Consider the following 20073-nt stretch of genomic DNA (forward strand, 5'->3'; position numbering starts at 1 on the left):
GTATAGTAATGCTGCACGAGTAGTACTAAACTACTAAACAGTCCCTTTTCTCCAGATTACTCCAGAAGTACGGAAAACAGTAGGTATTATTGTGATGATTCTCAAACAATGTTGATGGTAAAAGTCCATACATTAGGTAAGGCTGGGATAGAACTCACGCCCCTCTGATTACCAGGCGAGCGTCTTGACCGCTGCACCACAGAAGCCGGTTACTACGCCCCCAAAAGCCAGATAATTATAAAAATAAACAATCTCTGTAGTCTGTAGGTAATGTCTTTTATGTGGGTACTTTGGTAATTTCAGAAGGTACTCTTAATGCTCGTACATTATGAATTTTACTAGCACATAATGCTGTATCCCCACTTTATAACCGCTATAGGTCGCTACCTAGTTTATATTTATTCTGTATCCCCTCTCCTTCTCCATCTACTTACTGACTCTAGTTATACAGCAGTTTAATAGAAAACAAATATTTATTTAAATTTTATATGCGGAAGAGAAAAAGAAAATTGTTTTCTCATTACAAGACGGAGTCTTACCTTGTATCTTACGTGAGCTTTTACGTCAGGTCTTATCTGAGGTCTTATACTGGGTTGTATTAGGGCAGGGATTTCCAACTTCCATGTGTATGCGGGCCACATGCCACATTGGCAGGTACTTCGCGGGCCACATACACATGGGAGTAGGCCCGTATCCAGGATTTTCTTGAGGGGATAAGGGTGGATGCTCCATTTTCATAGTCCACGCCATAGTAAAAGAGCTAGTTGGAAATTGCTGTATTAGGGAGACTTTTCCGCTAGACTTGGTCTCGCAAGATAAATCCCTGCGGAGTGTACCAGGTTCGTAGAGTAGTGTACACAGCAGGCCCGTATCCAGGATTTTCTTGAGGGGATAAGGGTGGATGCTCCATTTTCATAGTCCACCCCATAGTAAAAGAGCTAGTTGGAAATCGCTGTATTAGGGAGACTTTTCCGCTAGACTTGGTCTCGCAAGATAAATCCCTGCGGAGTGTACCAGGTTCGTAGAGTAGTGTACACAGGTCTTAGAGGGCTCTACCGAGAGTATAGACTTAATGAGTAAGTATCCCTACATATCGAAGAGAGCAAGGAAGGACATGATAGGAGGAAAGGCAGTCTTTCCGGAAACGAACTATTCCCATCAGGCCTCCCATAAATCTGCCCGGGCGGGAATCGAACCCGCGGCCTAGCGCTTCAAGGCAGACGGCGCCACCAAACCAGGCTAACTAGGCTGGGATTCTGGGTCTTTTAGGTAGTCCAAGAGGTAGTTTAAGCTCTCTCTCTCTCTCTCTCTCTCTCTCTCTCTCTCTCTCTCTCTTCTTCTTCTTCTTCTTCCTCTTCCTCTTCTTTAGCACACTGTACTATTGCCGTTTCTGAACCTTAAAAGCGTGTAGATAACTAGGTACAAAATCTCCCTCTCTCTCTCTCTCACTGAGAAAGCTCTCTCTCTCTCTCTCTCTCTCTCTGAGAAAGTATCTGCAAAGTTCCGGAGGAGCGGCATTAAGAAAACCTGCCACTCTGAACATTATCTTTTCCATCTCGGCATCTCATACACATGTTTGTTGATGTTTTATTCCTTTTGTTGTCTTCCCTGTGTCTTTCCCTAATTCTCATCCCCTCGTTTATTATTCTATGAGCTTTTGCCTTTTTAGTCCGTCCTTCCTTTATTAAATTACAAAAGTAACAGTTAAAAAAAGGTATAAGGGACGGGCTATTGTATTCGCTTCGGTGTCGTCTGTCTGTCGGTCTGTCTGTCTGTCCGTCCCCATATTAGCAGGACTTATCCAAACCTGGTCGACCTATATATCAAATTAAAGGTCTTTCTACCAGGAACACGAAAGTGGTGGTGCAAAATGATTCGCGATATCCATGTAGTGTATTACATATCATATTTACATTTCGTATAGGTATCTGCATATATTTAAGCTTCCTTAAGCATAAGCACGTACTGTCTCCCATCTTCCAATCTTCCTACCTGCAGTATCTTTATTCTTACTGAATCTTACTTCCTCTCTCTTTCTTTCCCTTTCTCCCTCTTGTCCCCTCCATATCTTCCTTCTCCTCTTTTTTTAGCCCGTCCTTTCTTTAATATTACGATAGTAATAAAAAAAGGTATAAGGGACGGGCTATTGTATTCGCTTCGGTGTCGTCTGTCTGTCGGTCTGTCTGTCTGTCCGTCCCCATATTAGCAGGACTTATCCAAACCTGGTCGACCTATATATCAAATTAAAGGTCTTTCTACCAGGAACACGAAAGTGGTGGTGCAAATTTTGTCCAGAAAATCATAAAGTCAAAAACCAAAAAAACTGGTTTTTGGGGGATTTTTTTCACATTTTCTCACACAAATGAGCTCTGATCTTGAAATTTGTCGTGACCACCTATAAACTCAAAGCGAGAAAGTTTTAGATAAGTCGATAATTTAAGACCGGTTTTAGCGTCACCTATGTTAAGCTACGCCGAGCAAGGCCAATAAATGGATGGGTGACTAAATATTAAAAGGAATAAAGGGAGAACGGGCTGTAGTCTTGATTTTAAATCATTACATGAAAGTAAAATAAAAAAAAATCAATTCAATAATAATAAAGTAAATATTAAACAAATTAGGTAGGTACATAAGTAGGTACTGATTTTCTTTAACCGCGATCGAATAAACTACGGGCTAAAAAATTCCCGGAGGGACGGCCCAGCTTCCCTTCTGTCTCCCTAGTCTCTCTACCTGCAGAATCTTTATTCTTCACATTTCTTCCTGTATCTCCCTCCTTCTCTCCGTTCCTTTCTCTCTCTTTCTTCCTCCATCTGTTCCTTCCCTCTCTTCTGCCCTCCATCTCTACATTCGCTTCTTTTTCCCTTCCTCTTTCTCTCTCCTTCACTCTTTCTTCCTCCCTCGCTTGCGACTCAGAAACACTACCTCTTCTTTTTTTATCCCACTTCTCTCTCTCTGTCTTGGTATCTTTTCCTCCTTCTCTTTCTTTATCATTTATTTTAAGGTCCCATTTCTTCCATTTTCTCTTGTATATGCCTGTCTCTATCTTTCTTGGATCTCTCTCTACTTCTCTCACGCTTTTCCTCCATCTCTCTTTCGCTCCTTGGGAGTTCAAATGTCTTCCAGTGCGTAGGAAATACAAATGGTGGAGTGTTATCTCGTAATATCCCACTTCTCTCTCTCTCTCTCTCTCTCTCTCTCTCTCTCTCTTGGTATCTTTTCCTCCTTCTCTTTCTTTATCATTTATTTTAAGGTCCCATTTCTTCCATTTTCTCTTGCATATGCCTGTCTCTATCTTTCTTGGATCTCTCTCTACTTCTCTCACACTTTTCCTCCATCTCTCTTTCGCTCCTTGGGAGTTCAAATGTCTTCCAGTGCGTAGGAAATACAAATGGTGGAGTGTTATCTCGTAAGAATACGAGAGAGAGAGAGAGGAAGAGATAGGTAGAAAGTAAGAGAGAAAGAGGAAGGGAGGGAGAAGTATGCTAAAGATAAAATAAATGTTGGACGCAAATACATATTTGGGGAGGGGGGATAAAAGGGGAGCCTAGAGTAATGGAGATCGGTCAGTAATGGAGGAGAGAGAGAAGTAAAGAGGGGAGGGATTGACAAAGGTGCAATCTGGAGTGGCGAAAGACGCTCCTTTCTGTTTTCAGCCTAAGTCGCCCCTATTAATAATGCAATTGCTGTTATAGGTACATATCGGTACATATTGTATATCCTATTTTAACCATAAACTTTTATTGGTTATACGTACCTAACCATGTTATAGGTACATATTGTATATCCAGTTTTAACCATAAACTCTTTTTCATATTAGGTATTCTAATAACAGTACACAAAGTGCCTACAAAAACGGTACCTACCTAGTAACTCGTACCTGAAAGAAAACCGTTCCTACACACCGTCATGTACAACGTCTCTCGTTTAGATGTTCTAGGTATCTGTTTCTTTTTTCTTCAAGAGCCACTTCTGCAGAACAAAAATAAAATCACAAAGGAAAGATAATTAATTAAAATGTCATAATTACTATCTTCATTCAACATCAAAGGGTTAAAGAGTTGAAGAGTAATTAAATTGTACAATTTAAAGCATTTTTCGGAGCGACTTTTTGTTCGCTTGGAAGATGCTCCGAAAAAAGACTGGCGAATATGTCAGGAAGGGTTTTCCCCAGGGATTTTAATTTTTCACTCAGCAGGTAATAATAACGGGAATATAATTATGTGAGAGACACTTCATACAAATACTCTATTTATAGTAACAAATATAATACAAACGTTTTATTTAATTATTAATGTATTTTAAATACAGAAGGTGTTACCTATTTGATGTGTTCCAAGATCTTGAGGTGGACACTGGCCATCGTTCGCCATATCCACCAGGAATTCACGGTCTTTATTTCTACTGAAATAACAAGGTAGATTAGCTACCTACTTATGGTAGATAGAATTACCTACTTCAGAATTTCTCAAGTTCAGATGCCAATGTCTTTCCAAGGATTCTCTTCCTTCGAGGGCGGATAACATGGGATCATGGGAACTATTTCCTGTGATTGATTAATACCTATAATAACATAAAAGAAGAAACCCATCAACCGTAAAGAGCTCTTGACGGTTCAAGTTTCTATTCAACAGATGGAAGGAAAACTTCTACCAAACCCCCTTGTTAGCAATACAAGTCGTACACAAGAAAAGTTCCTGAGGATAAATTCACCATTGTCTGCACAGTCTTGGGGAGGTAGGCAGAAAGCAAAGAGAAAAATTCGCTTTTTTTTCCTCGCCATAATATTTATCTTAAATTCTTGATAAACTGTTCTTTGTTGATCTTACAACTCCGCCTCCTTTTTATTATCTGCTGTTCTAAGCTCTTGTTTATCACTTGAACATTATCCCTGAGGAATCTGAGGATATTATGTCCAAATCGCTATGGAATCAGGATCGATATTAGTTATCGACTTAAAGACTTTACTATTTGGAGTTGACGTACAGTTAAAAGAAAGTTTTTTTTTTTTAATATTTATCTTGTAGAAAATTCCCAGAAATTTATTTCCTTTCAAAACGTTTTCCTACTTAGAACGTTTGAAAGGCGTTTTATGTTCATGATGTTAACTCAGCATTTCACAGCGTATTTTTTTACGCCCATGAGACGATATTTATACTTATACATAGCTTAAATTTTGCAGTTGATTTGGTACTTCAGAATTTCTCAAGTTCAGATGCCATATGTCTTTCCAAGGATTTTCTTCCTTCGAGGGCGGATAACATGGGAACTATTTCCTGTGATTGATTAATACCTATAATAACATAAAAGAAGAAACCCATCAACTGTAAAGAGCTCTTGACGGTTCAAGTTTCTATTCAACAGATGGAAGGGAAAACTTCTACCAAACCCCCTTGTTAGCAATACAAGTCGTACACAAGAAAAGTTCCTGAGGATAAATTCACCATTGTCTGCACAGTTTAAAAACAATCAAACAAAATGCTTAACTCATACATTGTGGAAGAGTTTCCTATACTCTCGAAAAAGAGAGAAAGGGAGAGGAGAGAATCACTAAATCTTTTCATTTCGTCGTTTCCTCTCTCGTTTTTATATCTTCCCCTCGTTCGCACCCATTTTCATTTATCTCCCAAGTCTCTTGATATTTTATTAAACTTTTAAGAACTTGTAAAGATATTAAACTTTACGATTTAAAATGAAAGGAAAATATAAAAACATTTTTTCCTCTCTTTTTTTACTTTTTTGGTAATGAAAAACCTAGGAAGACATCTTAATTCTTGTGTGATGGACACTTCCCCTCCTGTCCTCAGATGTGGCTAGATAAAGCTTTGTGATTGTACCTCACAGTCCTCACATCACTTTCCCCCTTTCGAAGAAGTTTTTACTGTTATCTCCGTTCGTAGCGTAGTCCAATTTTCATTTCCATCTGTGAAAAAGACATCGAATCATACAGTGAAAATGAAGTACCTATTGTCTAATAGTGATCCAAATCTCCAAACTCAATCAGAGAAATTCAACAGCCCCTGCATGTCACAAGATGTCGCACAGATAAAACATCAAAATTTAGAAACACCTGGAAATATTGCAAACAAACTGTTTTAGAAAATTACAAAGAATGTTTGAAAATGACAGTGGAAATTAAGGTATGAAGTAAAAGTCTTTGTGATTGTACCTCACATCACTTTCCCCCTTTCGAAGAAGTTTTTACTGTTATCTCCGTTCGTAGCGTAGTCCAATTTTCATGTCCATCTGTCAAAAAGACATCGAATCATACAGTGAAAATGAAGTATTGTCTAATAGTGATCCAAATCTCCAAACTGAAACAGAGAAATTCAACAGCCACAAGATGTCACAAGATGTCGCACAGATTAAACATCAAAATTTAGAAACACCTGGAAATATTGCAAACAAACTATTTTAGGGAATTACAAAGAATGTTTGAAAATGACAGTGGAAATTAAGGTATCAAGTAAAAGTAGGTACGTAAGAAAAAACAATGACAAAATATTTTGAAGTAAAAGTAGGTACGTAAGAAAAAAAAAAGCAATGACAAAATATTTTCCAAGAACTGGAGATTTTGGCGATAAGAGACGAGAAAGCAACGCTTCTAGATTAAAAGAAGAACATCACGGAAAATATTTTCCAAGAACTGGAGATTTTGGCGATAAGAGACGAGAAAGCAACGCTTCTAGATTAAAAGAAGAACATCACGGATGGAAAAAAAATATGAAGATCTTAGTCTTAAAATAAGATAAAAAAGGAAAAAATACACAATTTTAAGCTTTAATCTTGGTTATGAAAAAATATATTCTCAAGATCTCACTTCAGGGTTTTGTTGAAAACTTTCTCGAAAGCGTAGATAGAGTTATGAAGATCTTAGTCTTAAAATAAGATAAAAAAGGAAAAAATACACAATTTTATTTTAAAGCTTTAATCTTGGTTATGAAAAAATATATTCTCAAGATCTCACTTCAGGGTTTTGTTGAAAACTTTCTCGAAAGCGTAGATAGAGTATTCTGACGCACAAACAACTAAATGCACTTCACAAAGTTTATGAATCATAATTACCATTACCAGCGTGTACTGTAAGCTATGGTATTCTGACGCACAAACAACTAAATGCACTTCACAAAGTTTATGAATCATAATTACCATTACCAGCGTGTACTGTAAGCTATGGTAATTAGCATTATAATTAAAAAAAGAAGATGAAGGTGGGGATCTGTTAGTCTTCAACTTGGTTATTTGACCTACATGCATAGGTAGATCAGCAAACTTTTCCTGAGGAAGATGAAGGTGGGGATCTGTTAGTCTTCAACTTGGTTATTTGACCTACATGCATAGGTAGATCAGCAAACTTTTCCTGAGAGTAATCCATCCATCCTATTTATAAGATGAACAAAACATGTACCACCAGCGTTAATTTATTGAAATTTGAGCTTTGTATTTTGCAATTTGATCTGTCATTTCGAAGAAAACATTTCGTGGTTGTGCCCTGTATACAAAAATAACAATAAACAAAGCATTCAACACTTTTAAAATAAAATAAAACCTAAAATTCATCATCATAATTCATGTTGGAGTTTGAAACTACCACCAGCGTTAATTTATTGAAATTTGAGCTTTGTATTTTACAATTTGATCTGTCATTTCGAAGAAAACATTTTGTGGTTGTGCCCTGTATACAAAAATAACAATAAACAAAGCATTCAACACTTTTAAAATAAAATAAAACCTAAAATTCATCATCATAATTCATGTTGAAGACTGAAATATATCTTTTTTTCTCAATTCCCAGAGATTGACACAAAAGAATGTTTTTCCTTCATGAAGTGGGTATTAAGTGAGAATTTCTTCTTTTTTTTTTTGTTGTAGTGTATCAAGTCCGTGTATTGGGGTTTGTCATTTGAGGGTATTTTTACCAATACCGTCAATAAGGTCGATTAATGTTGTTGTTGTAGTGTATCAAGTCCGTGTATTGGGGTTTGTCATTTGAGGGTATTTTTACCAATACCGTCAATAAGGCCAATTAACTGCATGGATTTTATATAGAACCTTTGAAATTATGCATTGTCTATTTTAGAGAGAAAACATATGGAATTGTTGTACGTACCCAGTTGTAGTGTATCAAGTCCGTGTATTGGGGTTTGTCATTTGAGGGTATTTTTACCAATACCGTCAATAAGGTCGATTAACTGCATGGATTTTATATAGAACCTTTGAAATTATGCATTGTCTATTTTAGAGAGAAAACATATGGAATTGTTGTACGTACCCAAGTAAGGAATAACTAATATTATATTCCTCCATTCAAAACAAACCAATATGTTTTGGCCTTGAGGGAAATCGGGGAAAATTAGATATTTCTTGAAATTGATTTATGGAGGCTGCTTGAGGGTTTTTTTTTTTTTTTTTTTTTTTTTTTTTTTTTTTTTTTTTTTTGTGGGGGGGGGTTTTGGTAAGATATATGAAGAGGGGAGGGGGGTGTTTTTTTTGTACGGTGTAGGTATTGCGCTAGAATCTAGAAAGTTGTTTCTTCTTTCAATTTTAATATCTTGTTTTATTCATGTTCATTGATCCCAATTGACAAGGCCGGTTTCCCCAAGTGAGTCTTCTACCATCATGACCTTATACACTTCTTTTCAGAAATCTATTCCAATAGGTACAGATAGTCTTAGTAAATCATTCAACGTCTTTCAATTGCACAATCAAACAAACAAATGAACTTCCATGTCAGTAGTGAGCTCATTAGTTATTTATGATCTCGAAGTAGAAAAAAAAGTAACCCTTCCTTTTTTAACGAAAAAGTGCACCTTCAAAGTACTAGAGCTCATTAGTTATTTATGATCTCGAAGTAGAAAAAAAAGTAACCCTTCCTTTTTTAACGAAAAAGTGCACCTTCAAAGTACTAACTTGTTCATGTATGAGTTTGGTGATTGTTCTTTAACCTTTAAAACTAATTCAAATTAATACTCATATAGCGATGATGAAAATAAACACTGTGAAATTCTTAGAAATCAGAAGTCCCTAAAATGGCTCATTTGATATCATGATGGTAGGTAATTTCCAAGTTTCTTTCAAGCTGAAAGATTCTTTGAAATATGTATGAGTCTATTCTTTTGCTGAAACACAGGCAAGATTCAAGTGGTCCAGTAGTAAAACAATAAACGTTTCTACCTAGTACTGATTTTTTGTTCTTTTTTCTCAGAAATTTCCCTTCGGTATTGTTTCTATTATTCGGGGGGCCACACTTGAAAATGTAGGAGGATTTTTATTATTTTTGTTCCATCATGCATTGTAAGTTTTGGTCCGAAAACAATGCTTTCACAATGGTCATTTTTACTTTCTATCATTTCTATTGTTTTCCTGACTTGATCTGATTACATGGTCAACAGGATGGAAGTTTTGAATTGTCTTTCATAACAAGAACCTATTAGTTAAAGTTGAGGCTCTTAGGGGGAGAAAACGTGTCCATATTTGAACAGCAAATAACAGAAAAGAACCATCCAATTAATTTCAATATTTGTCAATAACGTTTGTACAAATCGTACAATCGTAGGCATGAGTTCAATCAAGGCACGAGTAAATCTAGAAACGAGATAGGTATTTTTTTTAATGCCAACTAGTTGATTTTATCTATGTATACCAATATTAAGGAGCGCGGTAGCGCTCCGCCCCGCCAAGTCAAGAAAGTTTGACCTACTCCAATAGGGTACAGGCAATAAAAAAATAAATGAAACAAACAGAGAATTCTGTCATGATGAAAAAAATGTCTGACGAATGCCGAACCCCTTTGATGCCAAAATTGTCACGCTACGGAGAATTTTTTTAGTGTGAAATTTCAAATAAAACACCTCATAACGCAGAGGCTGACGTCACGTCCTATTTTCAAACATTATTCGAACCCCTGGCCCTATGAAGGTAATTTTCACACACAGAACCTACATGGGAAATTTTACACTCTCTCCTCTCATTCCCCTTATAGGCACCATAATATACCCCGAGGCAAATAACGTACTGTTACTGTCAGATATTGATGCCACATACTTAGGAACCAATCAAGGTGTTTTCCCTCATGTAAGAATGAGGAAGAAATAAAACCCTGATACAGTCAATATTACAAAATGATAGCGTCGGTAATTTGTAACTCCGGGAGTAATGGGATCATTAGGGCGAAGAAAAAATCCCGGGGACAAACCGGGGGAGTGTGAAATGGGGGTGAAATCGCTCCCGGAGAGAAAAAAATAATGGGGGTTGAATTTAATATTCCGAGAATAAATTAGAGATTGAGAATATTCAGCTATAGGGTGGTGCAATGACAAGGCGTTGTTTTAGATTTCAGGATGAAAATAAAGGAAATTGTAAATTATAATTTTATTATAAACTTGGTTTCTGGTAAAAATGAGCTGATTGATAGAAATTATAAAACAACAGTTCCTAATAATATTGAATGCCGATAATTTAACCTCTACCAAACCACTTCACCTTGATTACCTACCAAAACTCAATAATGTACCTAGGTACATGATAGAAAATGGAGAAGAAGAAGACTGTCAAAATGAACAAAATTTTAAAAAAAAAATAATGGGGGTTGAATTTAATATTCAGAGAATAAATTAGAGATTGAGAATATTCAGCTATAGGGTGGTGCAATGACAAGGCGTTGTTTTAGATTTCAGGATGAAAATAAAGGAAATTTTAAATTATAATTTTATTATAAACTTGGTTTCTGGTAAAAATGAGCTGATTTATATAAAACAACAGTTCCTAATAATATTGAATGCCGATAATTTAACCTCTACCAAACCACTTCACATTGATTACCTACCAAAACTCAATAATGTACCTAGGTACATGATAGAAAATGGAGAAGAAGAAGACTGTCAAAATGAACAAAATTTTAAAGTCTCTTATGTTCTCTAATGACATGTTCGAACACCCTGTATGCTCGATGATCATGCAGCAAGTGTATGATCATGACATGTGCTATCAATCCTGAATGATACTCTCTGTGTTTTATATGAGATGTTATATTCTCTATTAGACATCATATAGTTTGTGTTACTTTGTCTATTTGTATTCAGTGCGAGAATTTTCCAGCGGTAGATTTTAGTGCTGATGAACTGCAGGCTTTGTTGCCTTCTCTAGTCCGGAATATTGTATGTAGAGAGATAGATATTTAGATAATGATTTTATTTGTAATGCCAACTGACCCAATTCACCTACTGTCGCGTGCTAAGTATCATATATTTTTTTACTCGTTTTTTGATTCCAGAGATATACCTATTTCCTGTTATGCGGATTTTCCCTTGGTTCATAGCTGATTGAATTCGTCAGTAAAGGTAAGAAACTAATATTCCTGCATGCAGACTTTGTCACTTGAAATGTAATACCATGAAACAGTAAAATGCATTTCTCATATGAGAGAAAAATTAATAAAATTTATTGACGAACTGCCTAAAGTTTGGGTTGCCGAAACGACACAGCATACTGTTACAATTACAATGAAATTGAATTAATGTTCAATTAAAATATTAATGCGAATTAGGTACCTATAAGTAGTACAGTTGTCAGTGTACATATTACCTATATCTACTCTTGGTATGAGGGAATTGAAGATAATAATAATAATAACCTAACCACCTAGGTACGGTATGTTCCTAAGTGGTGTAATTATTTTATTTTTATAATTTTATTGTTCTATTTAAGTTAAGACTATTTCTTGAAGAAGGGGAAAAACTTTATACCTACCTAATTTTATTTGATGTCATTAAATAAACTTCCCTCATCATCTCCACCACCATCAACTCTCTCTCTCTCTCTTTCTCTCTCCCCCCATTTCTTTTGTTTACTCTCTTTTTTTCCCCACTCACTCAGCCCTTGCAAATAGTTTCCAAACCAAACAATAGTGTTCCATAACTTTTCATCAGGGAATTATAGCTCTTGTTTTTTTTTTTTTTTTTTTTTTCTTGAAAATCAATTAAAGCGCTATGGTTTTTCCTTTGTTGCAATTATTGTGGATAATAATAATAATAACCTAACCACCTAGGTACGGTATGTTCCTAAGTGGTGTAATTATTTTATTTTTATAATTTTCTTGTTCTATTTAAGTTAAGACTATTTCTTGAAGAAGGGGAAAAACTTTATACCTACCTAATTTTATTTGATGTCATTAAATAAACTTCCCTCATCATCTCCACCACCATCAACTCTCTCTCTCTCTCTTTCTCTCTCCCCCCATTTCTTTTGTTTACTCTCTTTTTTTCCCCACTCACTCAGCCCTTGCAAATAGTTTCCAAACCAAACAATAGTGTTCCATAACTTTTCATCAGGGAATTATAGCTCTTGTTTTTTTTTTTTTTTTTTTTTCCTGATAAATCAATTAAAGCGCTATGGTTTTTCCTTTGTTGCAATTATTGTGGTGCACAACAATTTGCCAATTTTAAAGTTACTGTTTTTATTATCATAGTTCCCGATGACGTCAGTAACTACCGTATAATGCCTAGGGACTCTAGGGAGCCCAATCCTAAGAGAGCTCAGGTCCTTATGTTGCATTTATATAAGTGCCTGCAATGTATTGAGTTATGCAATGTGCCAAACATTCAAAATTACAGGCAAGGATAATGAAATGAGCCAAGTTACTATTCCATTTGCAGAGTGCCTGGAATGTAGTCAGTTATGCAATATGCCTAGTAGTTGAAATAAATTTTCAAATCTCAGAAACGTTCTACTGTGACATGCTACGGCCAATAAAAAAAGGTCACCAATACCTGCACTTACACTCTAGAATCTAGAACGATGAATTCCCAGGTATCAAGCTCATGCATTCACATATCTATACGTAAATATGTACCTATCTCTAACAATAAATAATCATAATAATAAATGAGTAAAGAACAGGAATACGAGTAGGTACAATCAGGTACATCCTCGTAAATCTCGTATCTACCTACATAAGTACATACTGGTATACTTGGGTCAAAGGTAGGTCTGTAGGTAAATAATATATTTTTTATAAATGGGACTAAATGCACCATCTCCTCTCCTAGTTGATTTAATGGGACAAAATCCCTTTGGATTGACAGTTTAAATAAAGCTCGACCATAAAAAATACCTGTGATTTATAGATAGGAATTACAGCTGCACTTGTTTCTTCCCCAGGGAATGTCTGGGATGGACTTATATGTAAAGGTTTTATATGAAGGCTTTACATGGACTTGATGTAAAGGTTAATCTATAGGTACCTAGGTAGGTATATTATAAAATATAAATAATTCTAGAATTATATACATATGTATATATTTAGGACAGAAGAAGAATGAGGTGTTTTTCCTATGACTCTCATTAGTTCAAACCGTTTTGATTTTGGATTTTAGGGAGGTTTGGATGAGATAGAAGACATTGACAGTTAACCTAGTTTTAACCAAGTTTAAAGATAATTATGTAGGTACTAGGTATAAAAGAATGTATTGTTCTATTTACAAGATAGTAATATATTAGTTCCCTTATTATAACGTAAGATAACGTAAGGAAAGCAGTCGTTCTGATAAGAAACTGCTAATAGGTATATAAACAGATACCTAGTACCTACCATAACCAGGCAACCTTTAAAACAGTAAACGTTTGCGTCTCTTTTGATGAGCAAGGGGACTGAAGGAGGATTGAACTTTGCAACTAAATTGTCACGTACTCGAAAACTGCACGTTTTTATTGTGCTAAGGTAGGTAGGTAATTCTATTTCCTACTCAGATAGTCAGATACACGGGAGCCATAAAGGAGATAGGCAGAAATCCCGGATGCAACGTGAACGAAGAGAAACCTAATGAAACACCTTGTTTGGAGCAATAAAAAATGGCGGCATGTTATGAAATTAAAACATAAAATAAAAAAGGCGATAAAAAATTAATGAAAAAGATTTGACACACTGGAAAAAGTTCATGCCATAAAGTTTATGTGTCCCCAAGTGTGTGCGGGGGAAAAAAGGGACTGAAATTTAATAAAAGGATGTGAGGCCTTCGGTGGCATTAAGAGCCCTAAGGAACATGTAATGTACTGTCCTTGAATACGTATTACAAACCCTTTCCACTTCCTATGACCCTAATAATTACATTATGGTTTGATGAAGCCATACAGAGAGAATTTTTTAGCAAAAAGTTGTACCTAGATAGGTAGGTGGGGGAGCCACAAAAAATCAAATTAACTCTGTTCCATACTTTTTAATTTGTAAGGGGTAAACTTTAGAAAGAAGTTTGGGAGTAAAAGGTCAGTGATTAAAAATGTATTAAGTTGGAAATTGTTCCAATTTATGGAGGCTGAGCCTAGGGTCAGGTTTGTACATTAGGATAGGAGTTCCCTAATTAGGTTTGCATTTGTACACCTTTAACATTTCCTATAAGTGTACAAATTTTCGTAGGAAATTACTGGTTCATAGAATTGCCCAAGGAATCAAATAACATAGAAATAACCGGAATTTTGCCTGAGATAATTCCATTTTATATCGCTCTGATCGCTAAATGTTAGATGACTGTGAAAGCATGAAGCCATGACTCCATTTTAATTTGTACACCTTTAACATTTCCTAAAAGTGTACAAATTTTCCTAGGAAATTACTGGTTCATAGAATTGCCCAAGGAATCAAATAACATAGAAATAACCGAAATTTTGCCTGAGATAATTCCATTTTATATCGCTCTGATCGCTAAATGTTAGATGACTGTGAAAGCATGAAGCCATGACTCCATTTTAAAGTAGAATGAACACGTGTCTTTTTGTTCAGAAAGTCAGAAACCTCAAAATTCTAAGAAGATGCTCCCCCTCTTTGATGTTATCTACGCCACTGATGCTATTATTAAGTTCGAGTACGTACATGGCATGGTTGACCCACTTCATGGACTGACCCCTCAAGTTTCTCTCTGCTGGAAGGTTGTTTTTCTTTCATCTCTTCTTGCCCTATTGTTTTCCTTCTCGATGGCAGTTTTTATTAATTTCTTTTCGACTCTCTCTGCTGGAAGGTTGTTTTTCTTTCATCTCTTCTTGCCCTATTGTTTTCCTTCTCGATGGCAGTTTTTATTAATTTCTCAATCAAACAAAATGCTTAACTCATACATTGTGGAAGAGTTTCCTATACTCTCGAAAAAGAGAGAAAGGGAGAGGAGAGAAAAATAAAAGGTAAAGATAGAAATAATAGTTTTCCAGCAGAACATTTTTTTCTCTCTTGGAAGAAGATGCTGAAGATAATATCGTTTTATTTTCAATTCTGATAATAGACCCCAGGTGTCTCGACTTCGTATCAATGTGGAAAAAAATTCTTCGCTGCCAGAATGAGATTTAAACTTTCGATACAATTTTGAGGATCAGTATTAGGGGGAAACTTTTTCTGCCCCTAAGTTTTCTCCCTTAAAGTTTTCTTTATCTTGTTCTGTTCTTATATCACTTAGAAGAGATTTGAGTTTCTCGATCATATTACCCAATTGTGGTGCGTGAGTTACCAAAGTCACTCTTGGAAATTAAGTTGGATGAGTGTTTTCTTGAAATGTTAAATCTTCTGTTTTCGATTGTTTCTGTTTCGAGTCTTCTACTTTATTGTCTGTTTTGTAAGTACCTATTGTTATGTTATGATTTTTTTTTTTTTTTTTTTTCAGTGAGATTTCTTTTCGAATCATCTTGAACTTCGGAGAGAACAAACGCAGAGTAAACACTTCAGTTCGAGCTAGGGGAAAGTTTTTTCATTGAAAATCGTCAAGTGGACGACCGACGAGCTCGAGATAAGAAACGCCCGGGCTCTTTAAGTTAAAGCTGTAACCCTCTCTGTGCTCCATGGAAACGTGGACGGGCCAAGGGCAGGAATCGGCAGGATTGAAAAATAAGATTCCTTATACGAAACCTTGCTCCCTGTATATGAAATTTAGTAGAACTTTCCTCAGGAACTGCTGAGAATACTGAGATACCAGGTCGTAAATTTGAGGTGTTTAAAATAATACGAAGAATATCTGTAATAAATGTAAGGTAGGTAGATAGAATAATAAGTTTCATGAAACTTTAAATAAATCTCTTTTCTAAAGCGGTGCTACACAAATTGTACCCCAAGGATATTGAGATGCACTTGAAGTGTCGCAATTTTTTGGAGCAGTGACCCATTTTATACCTAGGATGTATTCCTTTGGGAATTTGACGAGTTTCTAACCAAGATCAAGATTCTTGTAGGATACATCAGAATACCTACCTAAACTTATAATTTTATTGCTCTTTCCCTGAAGCTTTTCGCCCTTAATCTCTACCTATCTCGTGCCATCAAAAAAGGCACTCAGTATTGACAACACTAATGGTACTAAAATAATGATCTACCTAATCCTTGGATACATTCTCTATGAAATAAAGGAAGTTCATTCTTTATGAAATAAAGAATGCACTTCCTGGTTGGAGTAGTTGAACCAATGACGTCACACGCCCAAAAACTTTCAACTTCCAATATTTGCTAATGCCGATTTTGATTTGTGTCAGAGTTTTGTCAGTTTGTCTATTAAATGATGAGCTCATGAAGAAATTTACTTTCTTCTCTTGCGTTTTTCAAGATAAGACGATCAAATGCCTTTTTCTCGTCAAGTATCGCTTGTCCGGCCTTGCTTTCTCCCTATGTCACGTAGGGTGATTTTACTTTTTCCGCCATGTTTGATATTGCTCGGGGATATCCTCAAGGTTCCACGTCCCACGCTTTTTTCATGGGGGCCTTGGATCTTGCATCTTTGATGTGCGCTGGTAGACTTTCTTCCAGGAGAATTCCGAAACATGAGACATTCAGAATAGACGTCATGAAAGTAAACGGGAAAGATAAATACACTGGATGCGATAGAAAAGAAGGAAATGCAGGAACTATGTAGATAAAGGAGACATTATTAACAAACTACAGGAAAATGGCGGAGGAAAATAAAAAGGAAGAAGTGGGTCGAAGGGGAGGACGATTTTTATTTCATGAGAAATTGAAAAAATAAAGATAGGTATAAGAATGAGGAAAATTTGAGCTTTTGAGGACAAATTGGGGAATTCGAAGCGGAAATATGAATTCGAAGAAGAATAAGAAATCAAATACTAGGAACTAGGTAGGAATATTTAGAAAAAAATCTTTCAGACAGATAGTATGGTATGGACAAAATGATTACTAATAATTATCCTTCTCCAGGCCCCAGGATATAACGAAAGAGTCTAGCGGACAACAAAAGTAGAAAGTGTATAGGTACCTACCTACTTACGCAACAGCGCAGATTATCTCTTTTGTTGATAGAGTAGAAGATGAAAGTGTTGTGAATGAGAGCATTTTATGGATAAGGCAGTATAAGAGGAAAGCATACGAAAAGCTCCTGGAGATGTTTGAGATGCCAGATTATCCTGTTTTGAATGTGATATGTATGTAATGTACTATGTACCTCCAAATCTCCATCTCTTTTCCATATGAGTCTTTTCGAAATTTCCCTTCAGGATTCAGAGGTTTCTCCTGTGAAATGCTCCAGTACAGTTTTTACTTTCTTAAAATGTCGAGTATTGTTGAAGTTGAAACTTTCTGAGAATTGAACCAAAGTAACGATTTCTCACTCAGCTTTTCCTGCTCACTGTTCAGCATCAGGTGAGAAGCACAGCAGAGTTTGCTTTTAACCATGGAATTTTTCGCAAACTTTTCCATTGAAAAAACCTTTTCACAATACGAATAAGTGCTGGAGCTGCACCAAAAAAACCCCGTATTTCTCCATCCTTGCCTCCAACCATAGTTTAAAAACAATCAAACATGTCACCATATTAACAGTTGTGAGTGTCATGCTAAAGGTAACCGCCTTTTTATAATCGATCACATTTCACAAGTGAAATTCCTTATAGAGGCAGAGTTCCGTAAACTCTCACACCGTGGATAAATCATTTTCAGCATTATACATACCCATCATGTACTCAAACTACTGAATACAAATAAAGTTAGGTAGCCTAACTCTAAACACAAAAAGCCCACTCTGAGGCTTAGACGTAGGAGCAACTGCCCCAAAGGATGCGTTAAGCTTATACGAATCTACGAAGTTAGTCAGGCTATTCTTTTCAATATGAAATTAATTTAACGTCTGGAAATGGCCTTGGTGTCAAATTGTTTCAAAATAAATTCGAACGTCCCCACCAACCGGGCATTTGCGGGTATCCACCGTAACCAGGCATTTGCGGGTTCCCAAAGGATGCGTTAAGCTTATACGAATCTACGAAGTTAGTCAGGCTATTCTTTTCAATATGAAATTAGTTTAACGTCTGGAAATGGCCTTGGTGTCAAATTGTTTCAAAATAAATCAATTCAAACGTCCCCACCAACCGGGCATTTGCGGGTATCCACCGTAACCAGGCATTTGCGGGTAGCCACCGTAACCAGACATTTGCGGGTAGCCACCGTAACCAGGCATGTTGTAGGCATACGGGTTATAGGTGTTGTAAGGCGCGTTGTAGACGGCATTGTACAGTGCCTGCTGCGCGCCATAGTAACCGTTGTTGAGAGCTTGACCAAAATTCTGCAATCCATTGTACAGGCCATATTTCATGTAGTCGAAGTTCCTTTGTAAATTGTTCCAACCAGTCTGAAGGGCAAACATGGGAATGGCAGCTGCTGATCCTAACATGCTAGCGATACTTTGTCGCCGATTGAGGATCGTCCTCTCCGAATCATCCCGAATAGTTTGGCTGCTGGCCTCCTGGAAATTATTGTCTCGGATTGTAAAATTTAAAAATCTAAATCGTGATTTATTTGTGGTGAAGCTGAGAGCTTCTTCACAATTTTTGTGGATATAACAGAAGTCCTCTCGAACCTTGAACCCTATCTCTCCACCTTCACTTTGGTCTCTTTCCTCGTCCAGTCTCTCCACTCTCTTACCCACTTAACTCTCATCTTTTGTCTCCACGAGCCATTACGGTAGTCTCTATGTCTGTTTTATTACCTGCTTTATAGCCAAACGAGTACTAGGTCTTGTCATATGACCTACCTTAATTCCCTTAACATCATATGACCTACCTTAATTCCCTTAACATCATATGACCTACCTTAATTCCCTTAACATCGTCACCATATTAACAGTTGTGAGTGTCATGCTAAAGGTAACCGCCTTTTTATAATCGATCACATTTCACAAGTGAAATTCCTTATAGACAGCGGGGCCGACGTTTCTGTAATTCCTGCTAACCTAATTAAAGACAAGGGAAATATAGCAGATGTGTGTCTTTTCGCAGCTAATGGAACGAAAATTCCTACATACGGTAAACGCTTGGTTTCTATCAGATGTGTGCCTTTTCGCAGCTAATGGAACGAAAATTCCTACATATGGTAAACGCTTGGTTTCTATTCATATTTCAGGATTCCAGCGTTCATTCTCGTACCCTTTCATTGTGGCTGAGGTAACATGCCCTATCATAGGGGCCGACTTTCTACGCCACTTTGACCTTCTCGTGGACCTGAGGAATTATCAGCTGATTGACCAGTCCAGCTCTCAGCATGTGAACTTGATCTCCGGCGAGCAGGAGCTACTCGGTATTTCTACCATTTGTGAAGGTAATATCGATGCTAGAATAGCAGAACTAATTAGGAGGTATGATGTTACTAAAGAACAGAACAAGATAAACAAGATTAAACACAATACTGTGCATCATATTGTTACCTCAGGTCCCCCTGTTTATACCACACCTCGCCGTATGCCACCACACAAATTAGAAGCTGCTAAAAAAGAATTTCAGTATATGCTTGAGGTCGGGTTATGTAGACCTTCCAAATCGCCTCGGGCGGCCCCTCTGCATCTTGTTCAAAAGAAAAATGGGGACTGGAGGCCCTGCGGGGACTACAGCGTATTGCCCCTTGCAGTTTTGTTAGGCTTACCCGCATCAATATCGGCAAAAAGCCCCTTACAGGAGACAGCAACTGAACGCATAAACTCAATACAAGAACAACTGCTGCCGCGTTACTGCCCTCTTGTGTAAAAAAGGGACGCCGCTTGCGCTAACTCTTTACGGACATATACTCCTTCTCCTATTGCTAGTCCTTACCAATAGTCTCAAGGGGGGGGATCGAAA

General features: G+C 36.8%; 2 protein-coding genes across 4 annotated transcripts in view; one reads left to right on the forward strand and one right to left on the reverse strand.

Annotated features, from left to right (window-relative positions):
- LOC103506940 (neuroligin-4, X-linked-like) overlaps positions 1-20073 on the forward strand; it is a 206102-nt gene that overhangs the window by 73272 nt on the left and 112757 nt on the right. The window contains exon 2 of the mRNA XM_026821909.1: positions 11273-11339. The gene's annotated coding sequence lies outside the window, so the exon portion shown is untranslated. The remainder of the gene's footprint in view (positions 1-11272; positions 11340-20073) is intronic.
- Positions 18201-20073, reverse strand: part of LOC103506932 — a 7483-nt gene continuing 5610 nt past the window's right edge. For 2 of the 3 annotated variants that reach the window (XM_026821912.1, XM_008471357.3), the window contains one exon: positions 18201-18707. In XM_026821912.1, coding sequence (XP_026677713.1) covers positions 18312-18707 — 396 coding nt within the window. In that variant the 3' untranslated portion in view covers positions 18201-18311. Of the gene's footprint in view, positions 18708-19053; positions 19064-20073 lie in introns of all 3 variants that reach the window. The other variant, XM_026821913.1, reaches the window with a different exon arrangement.

This window comes from Diaphorina citri, unplaced genomic scaffold, assembly GCF_000475195.1.
Source record: "Diaphorina citri unplaced genomic scaffold, Diaci psyllid genome assembly version 1.1 scaffold275, whole genome shotgun sequence".
Classification (NCBI taxonomy): domain Eukaryota; kingdom Metazoa; phylum Arthropoda; class Insecta; order Hemiptera; family Psyllidae; genus Diaphorina; species Diaphorina citri.